The following is a 26,128-nucleotide window of genomic DNA, read 5'->3' on the forward strand; positions in this document are numbered from 1 at the left end:
TTTAATTTGGTAGCTGAAAATGGTGATTATAATAGTTCAAACTCACCCAAAATGTAAAAAAAATCCCTCCGAACTCTCAAAGATTGTTTGACAGCGAAAGTAATTAAGAAACAATAATATTTTCTTGAGAGGAAATGTTATTTTGAGGAAAAAATGAGAAGAGTTTAAATACCACAGTTTCAAATGATGATAAACCAATAACAAATAGGTTTAGAGGATGGCTCCTCTTCCTCCTCCATCACCCACACCACCGAGCATTGGTTGGAGTTTTTCGTTGTCATTACAATAATAATTGTGGTCTTCATGTGCTTAATCTTTCTCCGATCCTCGTCCACTCACTCGACCCGCTGGCCGCCTACTTCCGCCTTTGCCTGGGCCTTCTATCACCACCAATGCCGTCGCCATTAGTCCTTAAAGTTAAATCTACATGAATGTTTTTCTTGTTTTATAAGAAAAGTATATGATATTAATATATTATTTGTCAATTTATTATCAATAATAATTAATTATTATATTTTAAATACATGTATAAAGAGACATATCCAAAAAATATATTTATTATGGTTTTAAAAACCAGACTGGATCAGCCGATTCAACCGAAATAACTGGGAACCGGTTACCTAGCCGGTCCGGATAACCTCAAAAACCGAATAGCAAAGAATCGGTAAAAAAACCGGTCGAATCGGCAGTTAACCAGTGAACCAGAAGAACCGTCCGATTTTTTGGCGGTTTAGTAGTTTGGAAATTCATATGCCAAACGACGTCGTTTTGGTTTTTTTTTAAAAAAAAAAATAGAAAGGCGTACGCGTAACCCAACCTAACCCTAATCCACTATGCCACTGACCCCATTACTCCAATCAGCCAATCTCTCCTTTCTTCTCCCTTCACCCACCAAGGCCACCATTGTCACCGCCCACCAAGCTCCAGATTCCAGAAACCACCGAGCCACCCACAGCCATCCACAGTAGCAGCGCTCCTCATTCGCCACCCACAGCCATCCACAGCAGCCGCGACCACCACCGCGTTGAGCCCGCCTCCTCGTCGCCGAGCTCGCCGAGCCCGACTCCTCATTCGCTGGTAAGACTCTGTTCTTGTCTTCTTGATTTTGAACTTGCTTCCTTCTGAATTCTGATTATGATTTATGAGTTCTACGCTTCTTGATTTTGATTTTCTGAGGTTCTGATCTTGATTTATGAGCTCGCCTGTTCTATGCTGCCTTCTTGATTTTTGTTTTTGATTTTCTGAGGTTCTGATCTTGATTTATGTTTGATTTATGAGCTCGCCTGTTCTGTTTGCTGCTTCTGAATATGTTCTGATCTTGATTTATGAGCCTCAACCTTTTTAGGACTTGAATGAGTTCACTGAAAAGTTCTGGTCTATCATCACAGCAAACTGAAATTACAATGTTGTGCTTCAGTATCTTCACTTTAGCATAGCTTTCATCTTGATCAGGGTCACACTCTATTATTGTTACTTTATCAGTTTCACTTGAAACTGTGATGCTTTTGCTCACATCCATCGCTTTTCACTTTAGATCCTTTACATGATCTACTACACTCCCTAGTAATGCAGCCTTGTCCATCTGCATTCGCAACAAAACTTAATTAATTTGATTCTGCTTTTGTAGTATTCATTCCGGCATAATTCAAAGTTGAACTTATATTACTCTTACACTTCTAGTTGAATTGATTTTGAAAGCATAATCAATTATGGAATTTATGCAGTCTAAAAAACAAAAACATATATAGCTTCTCTAGTTCTTTATCTATCAAGGTTGATGAAGTAGAATTCAAATGCTTTAAATTCTATCATGGAACCTATTAAAGCTATTAATAGCATAAACTAATGATACCTTGCATATCATGTCATTTTCCTTAGGTAGGTAATTTCTATTTTCTTGCTATAATTCAAAGGATGAAAAAGAAAATCTAAACTCTGAATAGCATAACTGATAGAAGTAAAAGTAAACAATATACTTTGCCAAAAAGGAGAGAAGTAACTAACTATGTCTATGACAATATTGGAATATAAATTTTGAAAAACAATATTACTTTATCAGACTTAGGAATCAGTTTTCTAAGAGTTGCAAGCTGTGCATTGATTCTGTCCCTTCTTCTTTTCTCTGCTTGGCTATGGCTCTTAGAAGCACTTGCAGGTCTATCTTCTGGAAATCCTTCAAAGACTAAAGGCCATAGATATTGGAATTGAAGAGAGGCAAATGCTGAGTCATAGGCATGAGGCACTATCTGTGTTGGTACTGAAAAGAAAGAATTATTGTTACTGTTTGGTGCAGAGTAATGGATAATTTATTATGTGAAATATTAAATTTTATTAAGTTAGAAATTATTGAATTTATATACTTAAGATTATTTTAAGTTTTTTAATAATTTTATTTAATATTTAATTAAACCGATTGAATTCCGGTTGAACTCCGGTCGAATCAATGAATCATTGAACCAGTGACCTTACCGGTTTATTGACCGGTCCGGTTCTTGCAACCTTGATATTTATAAAGATATTTCTATTAGACGCGGTCATAACAAAATCTTTTTATTAAACACATCTATTAAACCACTCTTTCACCTCAACTCATGACAACAATAAAGAAGTCTCACGACCCACAAATTTAGCCCAACAGAATGCACAAATTCAGTGATAATTTTAGTCTTTTATTATTGGGAGCCGCTCAAATAAAGATGTTTAAAACGTCTTTTTTTTAAAGATGTTTTTTAATAATTAAAATTTAATACATATAATTGATTAAACCGTGTTATTTTTGTTAAAATTAGGCCAAACAAATTAATTTTACCAAAAAAATAGTTAATCAAATCTTGAACTGATCTAAATTAATATAATTTATATGAAAAATGACTACAATACCCTTATTATAGAAAATGATTAAAATACTCTTATTATATATATTAATTTTGAGAATCCTAAATTCTAGCATTTTATTTTTCTGCCATTATAAGATTAGGATTTAGAGTTTTCGAAATTAACATATATGATTCATTATTTTTTGGTCAAATTAATTTATCTGGCCTAATTTTGACAAAAATAATACGATTTAATCGATTATATATGTTAAATTTTAATTACTAGAAAACATCTTTAAAAAAAGACGTTTTAGACGTCTTTATCTAAATGGCTCCCTTTATTATTATCTTATCTTTATTTATCCTTATCTTATCTTTATTTGCTTTTATCTTTTATAGACAAATATTCTATATATATTTAATTTCAACTTCATAGTTTATAATTTCAATCATTCTACAATTAATAAAATTCTTTTTCTTTCCTTACTCTTTCTGATTTATTATGATATCAACATCAATGAAAAAACCAAAAGCAGCTGAAACTTCTCCTTCTCCTTCTTCTGCTGCTTCTCCATCACCAACAACTCAAAGTTCACACCTTCCTCCTCCTTCACCACCACCAACAACGAGTGGTGCTGCTATTCCTTCTTCAACGAAAAAGAGGCCTCTCGAATCTGATTCTTTTTCCAACTACTACAAGATTCGCGCACTTATTCCAGACCTTCGCCCCCATTTCATCCAGGTTCTACGAACTCCCGACTACAAAAGTAGCAAAGAATCCCGAGAAATTCGAGAACAATTGAAGATTGTTGTGAAGTTATATGACGATATGAAAGCAGAAGCAGTTTCGTTGGCAAAGTATAAGCAAGATGGCCAAAACTTGGATCACAAAACACAGCAAGAGCAGCAGCCTCAACATATGAAGTCTCCAGAGCAGATTCAAGTTGAGATTATGGCATTGGCTGAAGAAGGTCAAGGGACATATGTAGTTGGTGGATCGGCATTTGGCTGGAATTTCATCACCTTTTCAGGGGAGGAAGCTGTCTATTATGGTAGGACAAAGGAACAATTTCGATCGACACAAGTGAGGACTCAGCCAGGGCTTAACAGAATAGTTTCATTCATCGATAGAGGGTGCTAAAATCCTCATCCACAAGTATAGAAGAGGTTTACATAGAACATTTATATCATTTAGTTTTCTAATACTTTGTTGCAATTGACATCTAAAATTTTCAAGGGGGCATGGCACATGCTGTAACATTGTTTTTTCCCGAGTTGGATTAATCTCTGTAGAATTATTGTTTTTCCGGTTAAAAAAAATAAGGAAAGAAAAATTTTTTTATTAATGGTTGAATGATTGAAATTATAAACTATGAAGGTAAACTAAATATATATACAATTCTATATATATTTAGTTTCATCTTCATAGTTTATAATTTCAATTATTGAATAATTAATAATTTTTTTTTTTATTCTTTCACAATTTTATTATCATCTTTCCGTACTCTTTATATATTCTTTTCGTTTTATTAACAAAATAGTTTTATTCATTGATAGAGGATGCTGAAAATCATCGTCCACAAGTACAGTGTAGAAGAGGTTTACATAGAACATTTATATCATTTAGTTTTCTAATACTTTATTGCAATTGACATCTAAAATTTTCCAAGAGGCATGGCTGTAACATTATTTTTTGCTGAGTTGGATTAATCTGAGTGCAGAATTATTGTCTTTTCCGTTAAAAAAAATAAGGAAAAAAGAAATTTTATTGATAGTTGAATTATTAAAATTAGAGTAAATACTCTATTCGATCCTTGACAATTATCTCGAAAGGATAACGACGTCTTCGGCCCCTGATATATTTTTGGGGACTGATTAACTCATGTGCAAAAAAAATAACATTAATTTTTTTGGCACAAAGGCTAATCAGTCCTATAAAAATAAATCTTAGGAGCCGGATTGATATTTTTTTTGTCAAGAGTCTCGTTGTCTTTTGAGATAATTATTAGGGGTTATTTTCGGCAATTAAATATAAAGGCAAAATTAAATATATAGGCAAAATCACTATGAAGGTAAAATTAAATATATAGGCGATTCTATATATATTTAGTTTCACCTTTATAATTTTATTATTTTTGTGTATTTTTTATGTACTTTTTTGTTTTATTAATATCTCCAAAGATATTTTTATTAAACACAATTATAAATAAAAATTACCAAAAATTGATAAAAATACTATTGATAATATAATAGGATTATTTATACATAATGCGTGATGATCTCTAAGTGAATGATTTCCTCATGCGGTGAATAATATGCATGATGTCAAAAAAAAAATAAAAATTTGGTTACAAAAACTATATAAATTGTGGTAACTGGTCACTATTTACTCATAAATTCAATACTATTTTTTAATATATAAATCATGGCAGCATAGTAGATTTTTAATATTATACTTAAAATATACTAGTCTAATACGATCTCTGTACAAAGAGAAAAATGTTCAATATCCAACTGCAATTTATGTATAAATAACTAAAAATCTAAAATATTGAATTTTATTGAGTAAAAGTCATATGTTATGAATAAGAGTATTAGAGTAAATATTCAATTATACTCTTGTCCATTTCTTTCAAAAGACAAGAGGCTCTCTATTAAAAAAAAGATATATTGACTCCTAATAAAATTATTTTAGAACACAATACAATATTTTTCTGTTAGAAATTAAAATTCATTAAATAGTAATATAAATTTAGTGTAAACAATACATATTTTAGTTTTTTTTAAGGAGAAAAATTATGAATGAAATTTCTCCAAATCCTTATTATATATAATTACTCTATATATTAATTCACCATTTTTTATTCATTGTATTAACCTCTCTCCAATAATTAACTTTACGAAACTCTCCCTAATTGTAGATTATACCACTCAATTTTTGACTCATATACATTATCTTTCTTTCTTTCTTTCTTTTTTTTTTTAATTATACCACTCAAATTTTTTTGGTTACATTTTGTATATGTATATGTTAATAAAAAGAAATCTTATGAATAGCATTTGATATATGCTTTACATATTTGCGATACGAAGAGTTCAAGTATTATTTTAAAGATATTAGTTTTTATTTTAGAATGTTTTAATTTAATTTGATGTATTTTTATTTTATTTATTTAATTTTTAGATTGGGTCTTATGTTTATTAATTTTAAGATTTTCTTTGTTTTAACTTAATAAGAGACTATAAATACCTCATAAACTAGGATAGTCAGAGTATAGAATGATTTAGAGGTTTTAAAATCCTTTTTTTGGTATTGTGATGAAACTATGGTGTGGATAATTGAGGTTGAGGAGTTACTCTCTTGTTGCATCGGAGAATTGGGTAGAAGATTGAGGAGTCCTTTCGATTCAATTCCCAAACTATGACATTGACAAGTTAGGTTAAAGAGTCATTTCTTGTTGCGTAAAGAAATTAGATAGAAGTAGAGTGATTTTCTTTGTATTCAATTTCAATTTATCCTTTTTATTTCTATTTTCAATTTCAATATTTCTTTTTATTCTGTTTGAATTCTTGTTTTTATGTTTATCTTTTATTTCTTTATCAACATTACTCGTTCTAAAAATTTTTGAGCAAGGAAAGAAAAAAGGGTAAAATATTTTTTCTTTTAAAAGAAGAACAAATGGTAATAACAAAAAGAAAGAACAAATATGAATGGAGAAAGGACCCTACCATGTTACTGAGTTGAAAAAATGCAAATGAAAACAAAAGACACGCCGCTATTACCGCGCACTTCACTCTTGCAACCTCATTTCTTTCCATGTTACCAATCACTTCCTAATCACCCTTTTCAACGCCATAAACAACGGAAATTCTTTTACTTCTTTCTTTTAAATGATTATTAGCTTTCGTTATAAATATCTACCCAAGTATTCCAACTCCTACATCATCAGTAACACTTCCTTACTCGTTTTTGCCTTTTTTATTTTTCCTTTACTCTGAAAGTGAGCTTTTTATCCAATTTGTTCCGCATATCATAGCAATGGCAGCACGTTCTTCCACCAGCTCCATCGTCTTCATTGCTCTCTCTTTGCTTCTTTTGCTCACATTCTCCAATGTGGCTGAGGTACTTACATAGCATATAATAATTTACGCCTCAAAATACTAACAACTACCAATCAAATAAAAATATACTACACCCTAATTTAATATTACTAATTAAATTTAAGATTAATTTACTCTTTTAACTTTATTAATTCACATTGTTTACACATTATTAAAAAATGTTGTTGATTATCTATACTTTTCCTAATTTAATTTGCTTTGTTTTATTAATTAATTAGTCATGGCTTTCTTTCCAGTGGCAGCATTATGCTATCAAATTAAGATCCCAGTTATTCTAATTCTTGCAAAAAAATGTTTGTTTTTGTGTAATCCTTTTGGCCAGGCTTATGGAAGTGCAAGACTTCGCCCTTCAGGTATCTTATAGATTCACTAGCTCTTATGCCACTCGATAGGTTTGCTTATTCAAAATTTTGAAGGAACAAACTTTTAAAAATTTCACTTTCTACTCTCAGTAGCTTTTTTACCAATCATAATAAAAGTAAAATTAATTTTTAATAACAAATGTATTTATATTTCTTTTATTAGTGTTTTAATAACTCAACAAATGGTATATATTTGTGTATATTGTGCATGCGTCTTCATTGTTCTGAAATAGTATAAACGCACGCAACCTTAGTTTTTTGTATATCATAAAAAATATAAATTTAATAGTAATTAATTTTTAAAAAAATTTGGATCTTTATGATATGTAGTTATGTACACATGACAAGTGGTAGTTATAATTTATAAATTAGCTTTTTAGTGATTTTAGTTTGCTAACTAGTAGTGGTAAGAAAATATAATTTTAATTATATTGCACAGATTGTAAACCAAGGTGCAGTTACCGTTGCTCAGCAACTTCACACAAGAAGCCATGCATGTTTTTCTGCCAGAAATGTTGCGCCAAATGCCTGTGTGTTCCTCCTGGTACATATGGAAACAAGCAAGTGTGCCCTTGCTACAACACCTGGAAGACCAAGGAAGGGGGTCCCAAATGCCCTTAAAACTTTAAACCCTCTCTTTCCTAATCATATCAAATTTATATATATAAGTTAATTAGTAATACTACTTCAATATTCTATTATATATTTACAATGCCATGCTTGGCAATACAAGGGCACATTTGGCTATGTATTTTAGTTTTCCCTTAACGTAGAGGAAATATTAGAGCTTATTGTGTTTGTTGCTGCAATTATATTTTAGTAAATTTATGTGTAGTTATTTTTGTATAAAATTAATAGTTGATAACGGTTAAAGATGATAATTTAGTCAAATATATTAAATTATTTATCGATTTTTAGCTATTAATTTTATATAAAAATTATATGTGAATTTTCACTTTCTATTTTTGTCTTTGGCACATTGTCGCCTTTTTTTTTCAAAGCAAAAGTCGAAACTGTAATATTGATTAATAGTAGGCATTTGGCAAGTTTTTCAAGAATCAAGAGAGCAAAGAATTCAAGGCAAATGGCTCTCGGGTCATATTATAATTTGAAAAGAATTATATTTCTCCGGTATTAATTGGTATTAATTAATGAATTCTATCAATTTAGTATGGTAAATAATGATTGAGCAGATATTGTTATTAAAATTTAAGGACATACGAAAAACGTTTTTAAATTTTGGTTTAGGAAAAGGTATTAGAATTTTCTTTTTTAGTAAAAAATAGGATTTACTCGTTTGAAAGATGAATTACAAATCAGGAACCAATTAAGAATATAACCAACTAGAACCAATTAATTTTATAATAAGAGGCTTGTTATAAAAAAAAACAACCCTTCATTATTTTTTATTTTTTGAATTTTAAAACTAAAAATACAAGAGAGATTGACTTGAGTTGGCTCATAATTTAATTAGTTCTCTAGATTTTTTCATTACAAAAAGATCGAGTTAATGCCCAAAATGGTCCTTGAAATTCCCAACTCACTTCAGATTAGTCCTCCATTTTTTAAAATGACCAAATGCATCCTTGACTCTCAGAATCGTGAATCTCCGTTAGTCCAAAAGTTACCAGACGTTATAACACTGCTGATGTGTGCAGTTAAATGCTTAGTTGGCAATTTAAAAAGTGACACCGTTTAAGGGGAATAGGCCAAACGATGCCGTTTGCTATCAAAAACACTTTCTTCTCTTCTGCATCATCTCTTCATCTCCTTCAACTCGCAGTTGTCGAGCTTCACAAGTGCCCCTCCGTGGCACTCCCGGTTGTATTCAGTGAAGCAAGTTTTGCATGAAGCATCATTGTATTCGCACATTGCAGAAGGTGAAAGGTGAGTGTTTAGGTTTTTGTTATCGCTCACTATCACTCTTTTTGATACAAATATTGAATGTTTGGATGTAATTTATATTGAGATAAATCGCTCCAATGATGTTCAAAACATTATAGTGATAGAAAAAGAAAAAAGAATAAAGGAATAAAGGGAGTTATTGGTAAAGTGAAGCATAAAAAAGATGGGGATTTCAATTCTGTTACTGTGACTTTTTATTTGAGCAATGCTTTGTATGAATTTAAGTTCAGGGAGGACAAAATTGATGAGATATTGTGCCAAAAATGGATATGTTGATGAGGTTGCAAGCTTCAACGAAGCTATTAACTATGACTACTACTTCCAGTTTTACTTGGATTACCTTCTATTTTGGGGGGTTTATTGGGAAGTTTGAGGAGGATTGTTGGAGTCCTGCTAAGGGAGGGACAAAATATTACTTTTTTATGCATGTTCAATTTCATGTTCTTTTAATGGAGACCAAGTCATAGAAGTGAATGTATTTGGTGATCCAAATGGTGCCATTGATATAAGTAATGATGTTGATGTTGATGTTGATTTAAGTTCACTTATTCAATTACCTGAAATGCAACTGCACTGCATTTTGAGAATAGGATGGATAGATACTCAAAAATTTCTTTGCTGTTCAGGTACTCATCAGCATCCTTCTATGGCTAGTTTGTTGGAAATGAATGGTAATTTCATATACAATTAACATGAAAAATAAATGATGTCTCATTATATTTTTTTATCAACATCCTATGTCTATTGTGTTACTTGATTATAATTCCAGAAAAGGAGTGTTAATTTAGCAGTAATTCTTTACATTAGACTAGTTTTTGTTATAGCCTCTATCTTCAACATTATTGCAATATTTTATGGTGCCACAACTGCTCTCACGTTTTACTTCATTATTGTGATTCTTGTTATATTCATAGTCCTTGCTATCCCCTTGCTCGTGTTTGATGGAGTTGTTGGATACGACTTTAGAATTGAGTTTTAAAACCCTTCTTCCACAAAGAGATATTCTAGGAAGATTCAGCAATTTGCTTGATATAGGAAAATACGAGTAAAGTATCGTTTTTATCCCCAACGTTTTGGGTAAATTCTATTTGTGTCCCTAACGTTTAAATCGTCTTATTTGTGTCCCTAACGTTTGTAAAAGTGATTCAATGTTATCCTACCGTCAATTACACATCATGAACGCTTTAGTTTGAGTTTTAAAAATCTCTTCTTGAAATTAGAATACAAATGTCTGGGATAGAATCGATGATCCACTCTGAAAAATAGCTCATCAAAAATTGAAACTAATTCTTACAACATTTACATAATTCACTTCTCTAGGAACATAATTGAATCTAAACACAAATAGTGGGTACAATATTAAAATCAAACACATACAAGTAAGACCTAATTGAAAATGAATACATCTAAGTGAGAATAATTGAAAAATATAATCTGATTTGTTAGTATAATTGATAATAGGATAACATTGAATCACTTTTATAAACGTTAGGAATATAAATAGGACGATTTAAACGTTAGGGACACAAATAGGACTTACCCCAAACGTTGGGGACAAAAACGATACTTTACTCTTAATGAAATAACATTACTTTTTTCATCTGAAGAAGAGAAGGAAAGTCGAAGAAGAGAAGGAAAGTCGAAGAACAGAAAAACGTAGCATACAGTTTGAAGAAGGGAAGACAATTAGGGTTTTATAATTGAAATGGACTAATTTGGGTAATATTAGACAATTTCAAATACCAATTTGAATCAAATTCAACCTTGGCACACATCAGCATACAGCTGGAATGCCCACATGGCAGTTAACGTTCCACATCAGCAATGTTTTGACGGCACTTCTGTGAAGGACTATCGGAGATGCACGTTTCTGAATTTAAGGGATTTAGTTGGTCATTTAGAAAAATTAAGGACTAAATTGAATACCGATTTGAAATTCAGGGACTATTTTGGGCATTTACTCCAAAAAGATCATTACAAACACTATAGTATAATAGATGGCTGATGCAAAACTGAAAAAAAAAAACTCTAAAATTACAATTTACAAACCTAAATTGAAACAGAATAGTAATAAAACTAATACTACAAGTAAAAAATGATGAATTAAGAATTTATAAATAAAAAACTAAAATCTCTTGGCGAATAATAGAACTTGAAACCATTTTTGAGAAATTTGTAAAATAGTGAATCAAGATAGAAGAGATAAATCAATCAAGAAACTGAATTCGCCATCACCAATTAAATTAGAAAATTAATCTCTAATTTGCAAAATGATCATAATATTACAACATTACTATCACAATAAAAATACCACAATGGATTAAAAAAAAAAGAATGGCACAAATTAGTCTAAAAAGGTACAGATTGACCAGAAAATGGTACCAAAAAAGGTACAAATATTATGGAAGAATCATCACATGGCAAGACAATCAAGACATTGCAAAATAGAATTAGTTTATTAACCTGACATCAATTATGATTGAGAAGAGGTAACTGCAGCTGGGCCTTTGGCCCCGTTACCTATCAAAAAATAAAAAATTAAAAAGAATAGGTAACCGCAGAAATTATTGTTCTGTAGAAAATGTTCGTTAGACCATTAGTCCATATAAAAAAAAAAATTGTCTTAGGCTCTTAGCTCATTTTTTAATCTTTGAACTAAAATTACTTATACTTTGTACAGACAAATTTTACTTTATATAAACCGAGGATATATCATATAAGATGTGATACTAACTTATTATATTAGCATGTTTTATCTTTTTAAGGTGACAAGTTGTTTTGGCTCGGTCCAACTGGCCCAATATTTTAATCCGAGCGATCGGTCGATCCGATGAGTATATGAAATTTGAATCGAAAGGCGACTCAAAACGCCACCTCCCCTCCCATGAGGTACCTGACAACTGGGGAAAAAAACTTTTTGAAATGTGAGTTTGTTCCTATAGGACTCGCCCTAATGTAGACTGTATAAGGGGAGGGTTCTACCCAGAGGTACGTCACTTAATCCTTACCCTAAGTGACGACTTTGTACGAATACTGATTAAAGTGTCAGAGTCTCTTTACAGGTGGCATCCCTCCTCTTCACTCCACATCGTCAATCCGAGAGGATCTCGAGTTCCGACCTTCTCCTCTACACGCATGAAGGTAATCCGAATCCAGTTTTTCCATCATTCCTGAGCATTTAGCACATCCGACCCGTTTGATACACGAGCAACCGAACATAAGTTATCCTATAATGAATAAAAAGATTAATTTAATTAACAATTTTAAGTATTATTTTATGGAATATATTACGTATACACTAAAATCAGCTATTAGTATAAAATACATACTAGAATATAAATACATGTTAAAAATAAATTAAATCACACATATATTTATACACAAATATATTGGTGACTGATTTTGGTATACAAATAACAATTTTATTATTTTTTAAACGAATTCCAATCTAACAATATATAAAAGATTGATATTTTAATATTCACACCCGTTCTAAATATTAAGGCCAATGTTACTATGTAGATGGCCAAAAATTTCTACATATATAAATTTAAAGCGTTAAAATAAGATTGGATTTTGTCTATAATAATGAAATCCACACTTGTTTAAGCGGACAAGTGAGCTGACCACTCGACTAACCTAAGTTGGTTAGCTTGTGTCTCATTTAAATTAGTTAATATTTCTAATTAATATTTAATGAAATCTTTTGTATTGGACCAGTTACTGAAATTTTTGGATTGGACTTGGGACTAACATTTTACTTAGTTCAATGTTTTGTTGCAGTGATAACAAATTTTAGGTTTAAAATTATTATTAATTAATAAAATTAATAAAACTATATTTGTTAGAAATTTCGTTTTATCAATTTGAATAATATAAATTTAATTTATCCTATGTAACAAAAAATACTATGACTTTAAAACTTTATTTGGTAAATTTCTTTTTCTTCGTACATAAATTTGATGTAATAGTAAAAAAAAATAAAAAAATGATAGTAATAGTTTTTTTTTAATATAGAAATATATATTAGCATTTAATTGAGAAAAACTGTAATAAATCATGTAAAAGAGAGAATAGACATTATTTCAAGACTATTTTAAAGATATAGTATATTTGCACCATTATTTTTTTAAAAAAATAATTTAAAATACTTCTCATTTTATTTTTTGTCATTTAGGATAAATTAAATTTATATTATTTGAAATTATAAAAAAAATCTCTTTAATAAATCAATCTAATTTTAATTTATTATATATATAATTAGAAAATTTTGTTCAAAACTTTTTTTCAAAGATAATAATATTTTGTAAATATTCATAATTATAATATAAAATAAGAATAGCAAAAATATAATATAATAAAATTTTATTTAACAAAATCAATACAAATAATAATTTTTAATAAAGAAAAATTTTATATTGACATAGAAAGTATGATATCAAGTTCAAGTCCAGAATTCAACTAATGTTATAGTCGAACACTCAAAAAAAATTATTAATACTAATTAAATCTAATTTATCTAATTTAAAGGATGCAAAGTAGTAAAATGGTTAACATTTTCTACATATATACTGTTTCTCCCTACAACAATTCAGATGGTGGACCCATCAATAATAATTTGTTCATTAGTGCGGGTTTCATTATTATAGACAAATTTCAATCTCATTTCAACACCTCAAATTTATACATGTAGAAATTTTTAGCCATCTACACAGTAATAGCATTACTCAAATATTAATTATTTGTTCTATTACCTATTTTATTATCAGTATGTATTTTATTTATCATTACAAACTTATATCGATAGATATTTAGAGACTCATATTCATCTCAAATATGATACAATTTGTCTTTTTCTATATGATATCTCTTCTATCTATCTGAAATATAACCAATAATCTATAAAAAAATATTAAGTACTAAAAATACTATATAAATTTTAGATATACACATTATAATATCTTAAACAATCTTAAAAAAAAGTTCGAAAGTCATCAAACTAAATTCATCCATTATGATACCATAACTCAAGTATTCATTTGTGGAACTTCCAAACAAATACAAAAAGCAACAAAAGCGAGGCAACCACTATTTATATTGGTCCCAACCCATACAATTATAATCAGCTAAAAATTTGCCATGCCCAGCAAGACATAGCAGCGGCTGCGGATCTTTTATCCAAAATGGATTGGGATGATGAAGTGTTGAAAGTGTCATTTACCCATCTTGTCCCACAAAAATAAAAATTATTTTTAATATAGTAATAAATACAATATTTAATTGAATATTAAAATTTAAGATGTATTACAATATTATAGATGTACAAAAAATATTAATATAATATATAAAAAGTTTGGTATTGCAATTTAACACGTGTTCAATATATATTTTATATATTGGTTAGAATATTAATATGTGTTTAATACGTATTTTATTAAATTACAAAATGAACATTCCCATACTATCTAGAATAACCATTCGAGTACTAGAAATAATAAACATCTTCCCAAAAAATTAAACTAATTTTAGAGTTTACCAAAGATCGAGCTCTTGATTTTCGGATCTAGAACTTTAATACAATGCCATAATACCACTCATTCCAAAAATTTTAACTGATAAAAAAATATAACATTAATAGTTATATATCTAATACTCAGTAAATCTCCATTGTCCATATTCTTATACTTTCCCATTAAATATATATATAAAATTATTTTACAATAATACTACCAGTGACCTGTATCAAAACTAAATTGAAAAAACAATGCCCATTTATGAAGTGACGTGGACATTCATTTCACCCCTCACATGTTCCAGTATTCCAATGTGACTCTTTGTCTCCATTCCATTTCTCATTCTTTCTACTGTTCGTCGTTGGCCTTCAAAGGACCACACCCTCTCCTTGTGGTTCTCAATTATCTTCTCCAATTTTCTTGGCCTTCACACTCTCTTCTTTCATTTTCTTACTCTCTCTTTCACTCCATCAACCTAATTTATTAGCTGCTGCTTCTTCTCCTTCCGCACAAATTCCCTCTCTTTTTGTTTCCATAGGTAATTTCCCCATCTTCCCTTTTCTTATTGCTTCCCCAATTTATCTTATGAATTGTTGCTGTTCTTTGTTTCGATGATTCTCTAATTTTGCTAGTGTGGTGTTGTAGTGGTGACTCTGAAATTTGAGTGAACTTGAGATGTGGCTTATGTATCTGAATAGTTGGGAAAATTCATCTGCATTTGAAGTTTTAGCTTCAAACTGGAATTACTTGTGATCATAGTAGTATTAATTGATTGATTGATTTCATTGAATAATCACTTAGGATGATATAGAGAAATGATGAGGTGAATCACATGCTGATCTGCTCTACGGTTTTAGAAAATGAAATATATAGTTATATACTTCAACTATAAATAACTGTTTGTGGAAAATTTTAGACTTGCCAACTAGATGTAGCTGCTACCTGCTAGCTAGTATTTCAAGCATTTGATACTATCTTTGCCGCTTGGATTTTTCAACATCTAAATGTTGGAAAAATATTATTAAAATCTAGGGTATTAGATATAAGTTGCTTTGGATTAATTTCTGGAAATTCTGGAGACATGAACTACATACTGTGTTTTTATCAAATGCATATTCTTTGAAGAAACATTTGGATGAGGTTGGGGCTAAGGTGCCCTTTGAAAAATTTATAAAAAGGGGTTAGGGAGGTAAGATGCAGCAGATTGCTGCATAAACACTAACTATTAGTAAATATTTGAAACAACACAAAGTGAAACCAAACTTTCAAGATTGTCATAGGAGTCTTCTAAGAAGTCATGCTTAATGTTGACTACCAGTTTTTTCGGCACTTGAATTACAAAATTAGTGGCATTGTGATTGGTATATATGATTCTCAACAATATAACACACAACTTCACTTATACTCTAATCTGTCAGTTTATTTTATCAATCAGACCCCAGATTGTATTTTCTTGAATACGAATTTGTTTCTGTATTTCTTTCTCACAATATGCATCTTTTTTAATGGAACTTGTAGTTCCTTAAAAAAATGGATTGTACTATTACTATCTACCATTTATAGGTAGGTTCTATGTCCTCATGCTCGTTTGTGATATTCTTCTGCAGAACTGAGATATTTCAAGTGTGATGAAGACCAGGCATACATGATTCTTTTCTTGATATTCTGATGGCACTTACTGCAAACAAAATTTCAAGTGGTCCTATTGTGACTCATAAAACAACTCTTTGTAGATCACACGAAAAACATTCTTCTTCCATGTCCACAAAGATCAACAGAATACAGCCTCCAGGGAATGGATTAGAACATGGATATATGAACCAAAGATGTTTCCTCACAGGGAGATCAACCTTACTCAATGACCCGGTTTTGATCGTCAATGGAAAATCAGATAGGTCAATCTCAAAAAAATATTCTATCTTATGTAAATCACCTGGAGCAAACAATACGGAAGAGAAGGATCGTGTTACAACTTACGCTGACATTTCTGATTTAACTAGGTAATAGAATTAAAATATAATTAAGGGTAAAGTATATTTTTTATCTTTGAAGTTTGTCAAAAGATTTAAAAATACCCTAAGTTTTACTTTGTTTCAATTTTGTCCCAAATTGTCCCAAAATTTATCGATTTGCATCAAATATACCCTGATAGATAAATTTTCAAAAATTTAAGGACTAACTAGCAATAATGCATGACAACTATTTTTGGTTTGCTTGTAGTGATGGTTGTTCTTGTAAAATTGTTGCTGAATTGGTCCTAAGCTTTTTGAAAAATTGGCCATCAGGAGTATATTTGATGCAAATCGAAAATTTTTAGGAAAAAATTGAAATAAAATAAAACTTAGGATATCTTTAAAATTTTTGCAAACTTCAAGGACAAAAAAATTTACTTTACCCTATAATTAACCATCCTTCTACCATTATAATTCTTCCGTAATTTCTTATGCCTGGCCTAGTACCCTTTAGTTATTGCATTTCAGTTGCCAATTCTATCATATGTCAAACTAGCATTTATCTTTCTCCAACTTTTGATGATAGCATGTAAATTTATCACTATTTCATATTTGAGTATTCAAACTTAAATGTTAGAGATATTTTTCTGTGTACAGCAGACATACCAAAGATGAGAAAATTGATCGCATTCATTCTGTTCGTGGCTTGGCTGAAGCTTGTAAGTTCGTTCATAATGATGCAAAGTACGTCAATGAAAGGGCTCGCAATGACATTGTCTTGCTCTCACGGTACTTCCTGTAAGCTGTATTTAGTCCTATGTTTTTTTGCTTGAAACATGCTCTAACTATTGTTCATCTAGCTGTCTTTTTATCACACTATCTGATCAATTGTATAAATAATGTGTTTGGTCTAGATATTTTGATAATCATGGCTTGCAAATTTCGATATAGGACTTATCTGTAGCTGACTTAAATAATGCCTCTCACCTCAATGTCTATCCGTTTTATATATTGTATTTCCTATATACATATAAGAGTAAGAAATGTAATTGAGTCCTAGGCAACGAAAATAATTTTAAATTATTATTTTGTCAGAGGCATAATGAGGTTGGATGCTCGAGCGCGCCAAGATATTGCTTTTCTAGGGACAGAATTTCTCAAGCTTGATGGTTAGCCAATTCATTCGTTTTAAGCAATGTGATATTGTACTGAAACATGGCATCCTTATTCATACAATGAAAGTTGAAATAAATGTTTCATTAGAAGTGATACTTGTGTAAATATACTTTCTAAGCGATACTTGTATTTCATGTGAGGACAGCAATGTCCACCCATAAACCTAGAGCATCCCCTCTGCCCAACCAAAAGAAATAAAGAAACAAATAAGTCAATTGAGATTGCAATTATATTTAGCAAGCACCTTCAGTTTGAAAAGAGATTACGTTATTACTTATCGAAGTGTTTTTCTTCGAGCATCTGGGGAATGTTGAAGTGCTTTACAACAAAATTCCATGTGCATGGATCTTTTCTTCCTTTTATTGCTTCTGAAGAGGAAGGATTCAATAGGTGCATCATCTTTATGAATGATTCTATTCTTACATATATTTTTCTTCTTATTTTGCTGTGTAGCTCGGGCAAGAGAGGACACTGAGAAAATCGATCGTGATGTCAAGGAGAAAGCTAAACGGCTTAATAGCATTGCTGCTGTCTGTATCATCTAGAATCTTCACATTTTTTGATTGAAGATTGCAGATTGGTGGTATACTTTGTCCTGGTTTTTCACTCTTTTTTTTTAAATGTACTGCGCAGATAATAAAGGATAAAGCTCGGTCCAGATTGAAAAGTGCTGCTGATGAGCATTGGAGTGATGGGGCCTTAGAGGTGAACCTTTTATCCTCTTAGTTTTCCTTTTTCATCCGAATGATATGCTTGGTTAATATGATATAAGATTTTTATTGATATAATTTGCATCAAGTGATTTTGTCTTTGATACATTGCCTATCCCCTTGTCACTATTCTACACTCACGATTTGTTGGTTAAATGTGTCTTAATTGTTGACATAGAAGAGAAATTCTTCTACAATAATAATAATAATAATAATAATAATAATAATAATAATAATAATAATAATAATAATAATAATAATAATAATAATAAACCTTGTGATTCCTGTCTTGCTGAAACTCCATTACTTCTATGGAACAAAGAAACAAATTCATGGGTGGTCATAAATATGAAATCTGTCCTGTAATCTAATTTCATGGCTCGACTTAGGTATGCCTAGGGGGTGGTATGACTTGAAGTTCAGTCTTCCCTAGCTATTCTTCATTAAGTTAAAAACTAAAGCAGCCATATGGCTACTTTGTATAATCCTGTAGTCCATTAATTAAGAATTCAAACAACTATAAAACTGTTTTCGTGATCAGTACAAATTATTTTGTCTTCCCTTGGGGCAATAAAAAGTGTTTCTTGTGTAAAACTATGACTATCCCATCCCATTAGATCTTAATATGAACCTCTAGATCCTTTTGCAAGATCGCAGCAAGAGAAACAAGTGTTTGATTGTCTATAGCCAAAAATACAAAACCCCTTTTGACATAACCTTTGAACTATCAGGCTGATTTACGTCTTGCTGATTTCCGTGCTAAGCAGCGTGCTATGGAAGATGCCCTTATGGCCTTGGAGGTAACATTTTATGCTCTACAACAGTTTTCACTTTGGAATATTTCTCTTTTCTACTAGGCTGCATTTATTTACATGCACATGACACTGAAACATAGACACAGACACACAAGAACATATTTGACAGATGAGATATGGACAGAGACATTATGTCCTGGAACACTGAATTAGTGTATTTTGTGTCCTTTCTGTCAAGAAGGACACAAAGACACTGGACGGGGACACAATTTCTTTTTTCTTTTTATTGTCACTATTAATTTTTCATAATTATTTTTTTTACCATTTTATTTTTCTTTCTGAATTTTGTGTGAAGAAAAAATTTAAAGTAAATTGGACTTTTATTATTTGTTCTATCTTATATTCAGTTTATTACCAAACAAAATATAGAAGAACTAATTTTTGTGTCTTTGTCCTTTGTGTCCTGTTTCCAATGTTCTGTCTTGTCCTGTTATCAAAACCAAACTCAGCCCTACTTATTGTTACTGACAGTTGGAACTATTCTGCTTAAAATGAATTGCTACTCTACTTGTTTTTGAAATATCATGCATATTTTGTTTGAGCTCCCAGTTAAGAAATTTATTTTGTATTATGTAAATATTGCAGTTCATAGTAAACATCCATGACATGATGGTGAGCAAGATGTATAAATTGTAAGTCAAGTAACTTCAAATGCCTTCTTCTATATAATAATAAGCACTGAAAATTTGTTTTCTGATGATATTGGGTGCAGTCCTCTACGTAGAGATAAAAGATCTCTTTCAGCTAATAATAGAAGAGGTCGTATAAGGCTTGAAAAGAATGGAAAATCTGTAAATTTCCTCCCCGGGGATGTGACCACAGAACGGATCGCTGCTCTTCAGGTCTTTTCATGTTTGCTGTTTTATTTTCCTCATTACGTATAGATCAATTTCTGTAACCGAATTGTATCAGGGAAAGTATCAATCATATGGTAAGCTTTTAAGGTGAACAGGAAGCTTACTGGATTATGGCATCAGCACTATCCGAAGCAGATGGAATTGATTACACTGACCCTGAAGAGGTTTGATTCACTGTTTATTTTTTTTATTGTCTGATTCTAGTCACTAACTCAATATGCAAGTAATAAGCATTGATTTTTTTTGGGCTTTTTTTTAAACCTGGAACAGCTTGAGTTGTTGGTTACCACTCTTATAGACCTTGATGCAATGGATGGTAAACAAAGTGTATCATTGTTGGCGGAGTGTTCCAGTTCTCCTGATGACAGTACTCGGTAAGCTTTGTCTGATATTGGAGTCTTTCAAGGAATATGATTGCATTGCCTTGTTTTTCTCCAAAAAGGATCAATTTTTTGGGCTAAAAATACCTGGCTTTAATTCAACTAGTATTAATAGAATTAGCTTGGTTGGCTTCATCATTGACACGTTTTGATCCTTCTGCTACAAAACAAAAGTTACATATTATTCTGAAATTTTAAAATTTCCCTTTCACTATGTCGTTCAATTCTGAAAATGCAATCATAACAAAGCAAAAATTCCGTTGATTACTTGTAAAGAAATATATAGTGGTGGTGGCAATAGTAGTAGTAGGAGGAGGAGAAGAGAAACATTAAAAGCAACCTCAATCCATATTCATTTATATTCTTTTCAAATGTTATGCGTTTCCAGACGAGCTTTAGCCAATGCACTAGCAGCAGCACCATCCATGTGGACTCTTGGAAATGCTGGGATGGGGGCACTGCAGGTTGGTATATGCAAATCTATCATCATCTGTACTTTCGACTACTGTTACCAGTTTCATAATTTTTTCTCCTTTTGGCAGAATGATTTTTATTGTCTTGGGTTCATGTTGCAGAGACTGGCAGAAGACAGCAACCCAGCCATTGCTGCTGCGGCATCGAAAGCTATTTATGAACTGAAAAAACAATGGGAAATAGAAGAAGGGGATAGCTGGAGGTTTATGATGGATGAAAGCATCATGGAAGAGAAAGAGGGCACAAAATCAGATAGTGAGGAAGATACCAGATGAAAAAATATATATGGAAACAAACATTGCATTGTACAGCATAGATGCATCCCACGGATTGGATTCTAACTAGTATATTAACCCCAACATGATCACTAGCAAGTGACCATTGTGCTCCTCTAAAAGGGTGTGTTTGTGAGTCCGAGGTTAAAATAAAAAAGGAGAGCAGAGAAAGGTTTGTAGAATGATATTATTTTTCAAACTTTTCGATTCCCTCCTTTTTTTTTTTTCTCCTCAACCAGGAACACACCCTAGGATACCATTAGATTGGTGATACGCGTAATAAAATGCAAAGCTTTCATCACAATTGCTTAGATTTCAATTTATAAATATGCTTGTTTTCATGTAAGTGTTCTATATGTACAATGTACTAGATTAATTTCTTCCCACGGTGTTGGTTGATATAAACGTTATTATGGAAAATGGGACAACCTGTTTCAACTTTTTTTTTTGTGGTTTAATTATTTTATTAGTCTTTATAATTTTACTAAATTTGTAATTTAGTTTTTATACTTTTTTTTCCCTTTCAATTAGGTTTTTACATAGTTTTTAATTTTATAATTGTTTTTTTTCGTATCAAAAATCTAAAAATTAATTGAATATTTTTCCCAAAAAATGTGATAAAGACTTAGATTTTAAATTGTGAGTACTTTAATTTACAAAAAAAATATTCTGTTAATTCTAATATTTTTTACACTAACAATCATCTAATTAGAAAATTAAAAGTTCTATAGGAATTTAATTAAAAAAAAGTATATGAATCTACTTATAAATTTGGTAAAAGTTAGAATTTAAAACTATAAAAATCAACAGAATAATTAATTTTTTTTAAAAAAAGAAACATATTGATTCATCACTGTTTTAAGAATTAAGACCATGTTTCCCCCAAAATATAACAAATCTTATGACCCATAATGTGTGCCTAGCTTGATAAAATGAAAAATTACATCTTAGACAAAAAATAATACTTGGATATCGAAGAAAATGATTTTGTATAATTATTTGCTTAGATGACTTTACGGTACCAAATCATCCAAATGAAGCACTTCTAATTCTTCACAGTAACAAACTTTTGTCAACCCTCATTAATTTGAACCTCCCCCATTACACTATTCATGTCAAGCATTAATATAGAGAAACCCCAGTTAGGTGAGAGTGGGGGCAATCATTTTTTTTCTTTTATGTCATAATTTAACAAAAACCCTAATGATGGCTAGCAAACGTGGCTTTAATGCCGCCATCACCTTCCTTAAATTTGATTAATTAATTTATTAACTAATTGATCTATAAGTTGGGGTAGAGTGGTAGACTATTGTGATTACTGATTAGATTACATGGTTAACGAGATTTTTCGCTTTTCTTAAATCTAAGAATGAGCTTTTCAAAAGCTAAAAGATAAAGGGTGAGACCAAAATAAAGCAAAAGGTGAAGGAGGTAAGACTATGATCCCCACATAACATCATTTCCAATCTTTATTCAATTGCAAAAGTCCTTAAATCACTGTCACAGTGCCCCCAATTGATCCAACTCCCTCCCCTCCTTTATCAATTCTCTTTTTCTTTCTTATTTAGAATTGTCATCATACCATCCACTATTTACACCGTTGTTCCATCATTCCCATTTCCCACCCTTCACTTTAGATTTTTAATAGGCAGAATCCCAAGTTACCCCATCTCTTTTGTGTGTTCCCTACTATCCTACCCAAGTATAAATATCTAATAAGGAAAATTTTTTATTTCATTTACATAAAATTTAATTTTGATTTATTATCATTTGCAAAGGTGAAATATCATAAATCTAATAAAAGATTCCCATTTAGTAAAAAAATAAAAAATAAAAAAGGCTATATTTGGACGCAACTACAGCTAAACTATAATACGGTTATCACACTCCCCATATAATCATACTTACTGTTATGATGGGTAACCGAAAATTAATGGGTTGGATAAGTTTGGCTGTCCCAATCGTCTGAACGATGAAACGTCCAAGTGAGTTTGTGATCCAAGGCCCCCATCCGACTTGTGTAAGGGAGAATGGGGGGTGGTACCTGCAAAGACACTCCGATGCCAAAGTCAGCAAAGGGGCAAAACAGGTCTAGAGAGTATTGGGCTTCTGAGATACCTGAGAGATGCCAGTGTATTTATAGTGGTGAACCCATAACCACCGTTGAAGTAGTTCCGCCATTTAAGGTGGATAACCGTCTTTTTATCTTAGGGAGGTTGAGATATGGCTCCTGGAAGTGGGTAGAGAGATTTTAGGGGCAGTTACTCATTTGAATGAGTGGTTATTTGCTAGCTAATATTCGTCCCCGACTTCTTTAGGATAAGTCGTAGTAAGAACCGACTTCGTAGGGAGGAGGTTGGTACAGGGCGAGGCTCAACCATTTGGATTGGGCCTTTCATTTGGACCTGGGCCTTATCGTTGGGTCAGGGTATGAACAGTGCCCCTACTCGAGCCTAATTTCTTTTAAGACTTGGGTTCGAGTATTCTACTCGGGGTCGTGGTCGACTTGTGAGGGAACCGACGTGATCGTTCGCAACCGACGTGACTTTTCGTGACTTTTGATTTTCACAGTTACGTCTAATCAAACGTCGCGTCCGTTAGGGGTATGCGTAGGTATTAATTACCTTGGTAACGGTGCATTCATTAATGATCGCTTCTATTTTTACCATTATGCCCCTAACGTGCTTATAAGTGCTTCCCCCTTCTTTCGTTGTTTCGTTTCTTCGATTTTTCAAATTTTCCCTTTCATATGTTCGTGGAACACTTTCGTATCTGTTCGTGGAACACTTTCGTTGAAGGCTTTCATCTTCCTCTACCCCTTTTCAGGCAAAGGTTGGTTCTTTCTTCCCTTTTATTAAGTGCTTCTGTTTGCATGCCTTTTATTTTCTTTGGAGAGGGAGAACATGACGCCGTAGGTTTCTGTTAGATTCCATATCCCTTTAGGAACTCTCGTTTTTTATTCTTTTTTCTTTTTCCTTTGTAGGTTTTCATCATACCTTAGGAAAAATGTCTTCTGTAGAAGTTCTTGCTCAGTGGGTTGATGTTACGGTCTTGGGGGAGGAACCCTTGGTTGATGTCGAGTTTATCACCAACCTTCGCACTCATCACCATATTTGTACTTCTGAGGAGGACGAGCTAAAGTATGAATTGGTGGTCCCGGGACCGGGTTTGTTTCGGGAGGGACACTGAGGAGGTCCCTCATTTTTTCTATATGTATGAGAGTATGATTACCCGTTCGGGTGTTTTTCTTCCATTTTCTGATTTTGAAATAGCTGTTTTACGTCACTGCCGAGTTGCTCCTACCCAACTTCACCCCAATTCTTGGGGTTTTCTGAAAATTTACCCGTTTATCAGCCACGCCTTAGATTTTCCGACCTCCTTGAGGATTTTCTTCTATCTTTTTCACATGACCAAGCCCTTCAGTGGGCTAAATAACAAGCAGCAATGGGTGTCTTTCCGAGCCATACAAGGTCGGAGAGTTTTCACCCTTTTTGATGAATCCTTCCATGACTTCAAAAATTATTTTTTCAAAGTTCAAGGTGTAGAGGGTCACCACCCCTTTTTCCTGAATGAAAATTCTGTTCCTTGCTTTCCTCTGTACTGGTTGGAGGCCTCCCCCTATGAGAAATATGGTTTGGATGACTTGGATGAGGTGGATGCAGCCATTGTGGGATTCCTCCGAGAAGTGTGGGGGAGGACCCCGTATCTGGATACCAAAAAATTTCTCCAGGGGTCGCCGACCTTTGTCCAGACACAATTAGGTAGCCTTTGTCTTTTCTGCTTTTATTTCCGACTTGTATCTTGTTTTTCCGACTTGTCTGAATTTTTTGGCTACTAATTGCTTTTTACAGAGATGGCGAAGAAGAATTCCAGTGAATCCAACCAGAGGGTCCAGGAGGTCGAAGCGAGGTCCTGTGCCAGGGCCGGCAGCGCCAGGGTAACTAGCTCTCCTCTTCCTCTTCCTCCCCCTTCTTCCCAAAATTTGGGGACCTCTTCTTGTCCTATTGTTGTTTTCTCCTCGGCCTCTTCTCAGCCGCCCCCTTCCCCCCGATCTTTTCCTGAGCCAGACAAGAAGAAGCGCAAGACTTTAGAGTCTTCCTCTTCTTTTGAAGGTGAGGCTAAGGTGGATGCTCCTGCATTTATCCGGAAACACATCTATCCCTATACTCGTATAGGTATGGATGATGTTTCTGTCCGGAACCGCCTCACTATTCTGGCTCAGGAAAATATCAGGGCGGCGGCGGTGTGCACTAAGTTTCTTGATATTTTTTAGAAGACTCCTCTTAGCTCTTTGGGTTCAACTTCGAGGGTTGAAGAGTTGGAGGAAAGGCTTCTCATGTATCAGAAACATGAGAAGGAGTTGAAGGAGGAGGTCGTTAAATTGAAGGAAGAGAGGGATGGCCTCCGGGAGAAGGGGAGCAAGTTACAAGCCCAATGCAATATGGAGGAGGGCTTGAGGAAGAAGGCGCAGGAGAGTTATTTGAGCTTGTTTAAGGACCTCGTGGAGGTGAGGAAGGACTTGTTGAATTCTCGGACTGCTTACGCCGAGTTGGAGGACTCTATTGCTGAGGGAGCCGAGGAGGCTTGGAGGATTTTTAAGGAGCAGGTCGGAGTCCTTGCTCCCGATCTGGATCTCTGTCCTTTGGACCCTGACAAGATTGTCATTGATGGGGTCATTGTGTCTCCTCCCCGAACTGTGTCTGAGTCCGAGTTGAAGACTCGGGGTCAGAGAATCATAGAGTCTCCTCCCCGACCAGACGACGCTCCGAGT

At 32.5% G+C, this 26,128-nt stretch overlaps 3 protein-coding genes and 1 pseudogene across 6 annotated transcripts; 3 read left to right on the plus strand and 1 right to left on the minus strand.

Moving 5' to 3' along the window:
- Nucleotides 1–1,207: 1,207 nt before the first annotated feature.
- Nucleotides 1,208–2,300, minus strand: LOC107457862 (transcription factor bHLH51-like; annotated as a pseudogene).
- A 1,033-nt stretch (nt 2,301–3,333) lies between these two features.
- Nucleotides 3,334–4,184, plus strand: LOC107457872 (uncharacterized). The gene has a single exon (XM_021126679.2). The coding sequence runs from the start codon at nt 3,334–3,336 to the stop codon at nt 3,955–3,957; it is 624 nt and encodes a 207-aa protein (XP_020982338.1). The 3' UTR covers nt 3,958–4,184.
- A 2,557-nt stretch (nt 4,185–6,741) lies between these two features.
- On the plus strand, nt 6,742–8,211 carry LOC107457894 (protein RSI-1). The gene is made up of 3 exons (XM_016076082.2): nt 6,742–6,939; nt 7,261–7,291; nt 7,740–8,211. Exons 1-3 carry the CDS (start codon nt 6,856–6,858, stop codon nt 7,919–7,921), a joined length of 297 nt encoding a protein of 98 aa, XP_015931568.1. The 5' UTR covers nt 6,742–6,855; the 3' UTR covers nt 7,922–8,211.
- Nucleotides 8,212–15,047: 6,836 nt separating this feature from the next.
- LOC107457877 (senescence-associated protein AAF, chlorolplastic) lies at nt 15,048–21,799 on the plus strand. Of its 4 annotated transcripts, none has more exons than XM_016076047.3 (13): nt 15,048–15,256; nt 16,326–16,718; nt 17,328–17,468; nt 17,766–17,839; nt 18,300–18,376; nt 18,480–18,551; nt 19,288–19,356; nt 19,957–20,003; nt 20,084–20,213; nt 20,324–20,392; nt 20,499–20,602; nt 20,997–21,072; nt 21,184–21,799. In XM_016076047.3, the coding sequence occupies exons 2-13, from the start codon at nt 16,387–16,389 to the stop codon at nt 21,355–21,357; spliced, it is 1,365 nt and encodes a 454-aa protein (XP_015931533.1). In that variant the 5' UTR covers nt 15,048–15,256; nt 16,326–16,386; the 3' UTR covers nt 21,358–21,799. The 4 variants fall into 4 exon arrangements, with proteins under 4 accessions (XP_015931533.1, XP_052107878.1, XP_015931535.1 ...); XM_052251918.1 differs by having other exon boundaries at nt 15,049–15,256; nt 17,331–17,468; XM_016076049.3 differs by having other exon boundaries at nt 15,051–15,256; nt 17,328–17,459.
- Nucleotides 21,800–26,128: the final 4,329 nt, after the last annotated feature.

This window comes from Arachis duranensis, chromosome 7 (genome assembly GCF_000817695.3).
Source record: "Arachis duranensis cultivar V14167 chromosome 7, aradu.V14167.gnm2.J7QH, whole genome shotgun sequence".
Lineage (NCBI taxonomy): Eukaryota > Viridiplantae > Streptophyta > Magnoliopsida > Fabales > Fabaceae > Arachis > Arachis duranensis.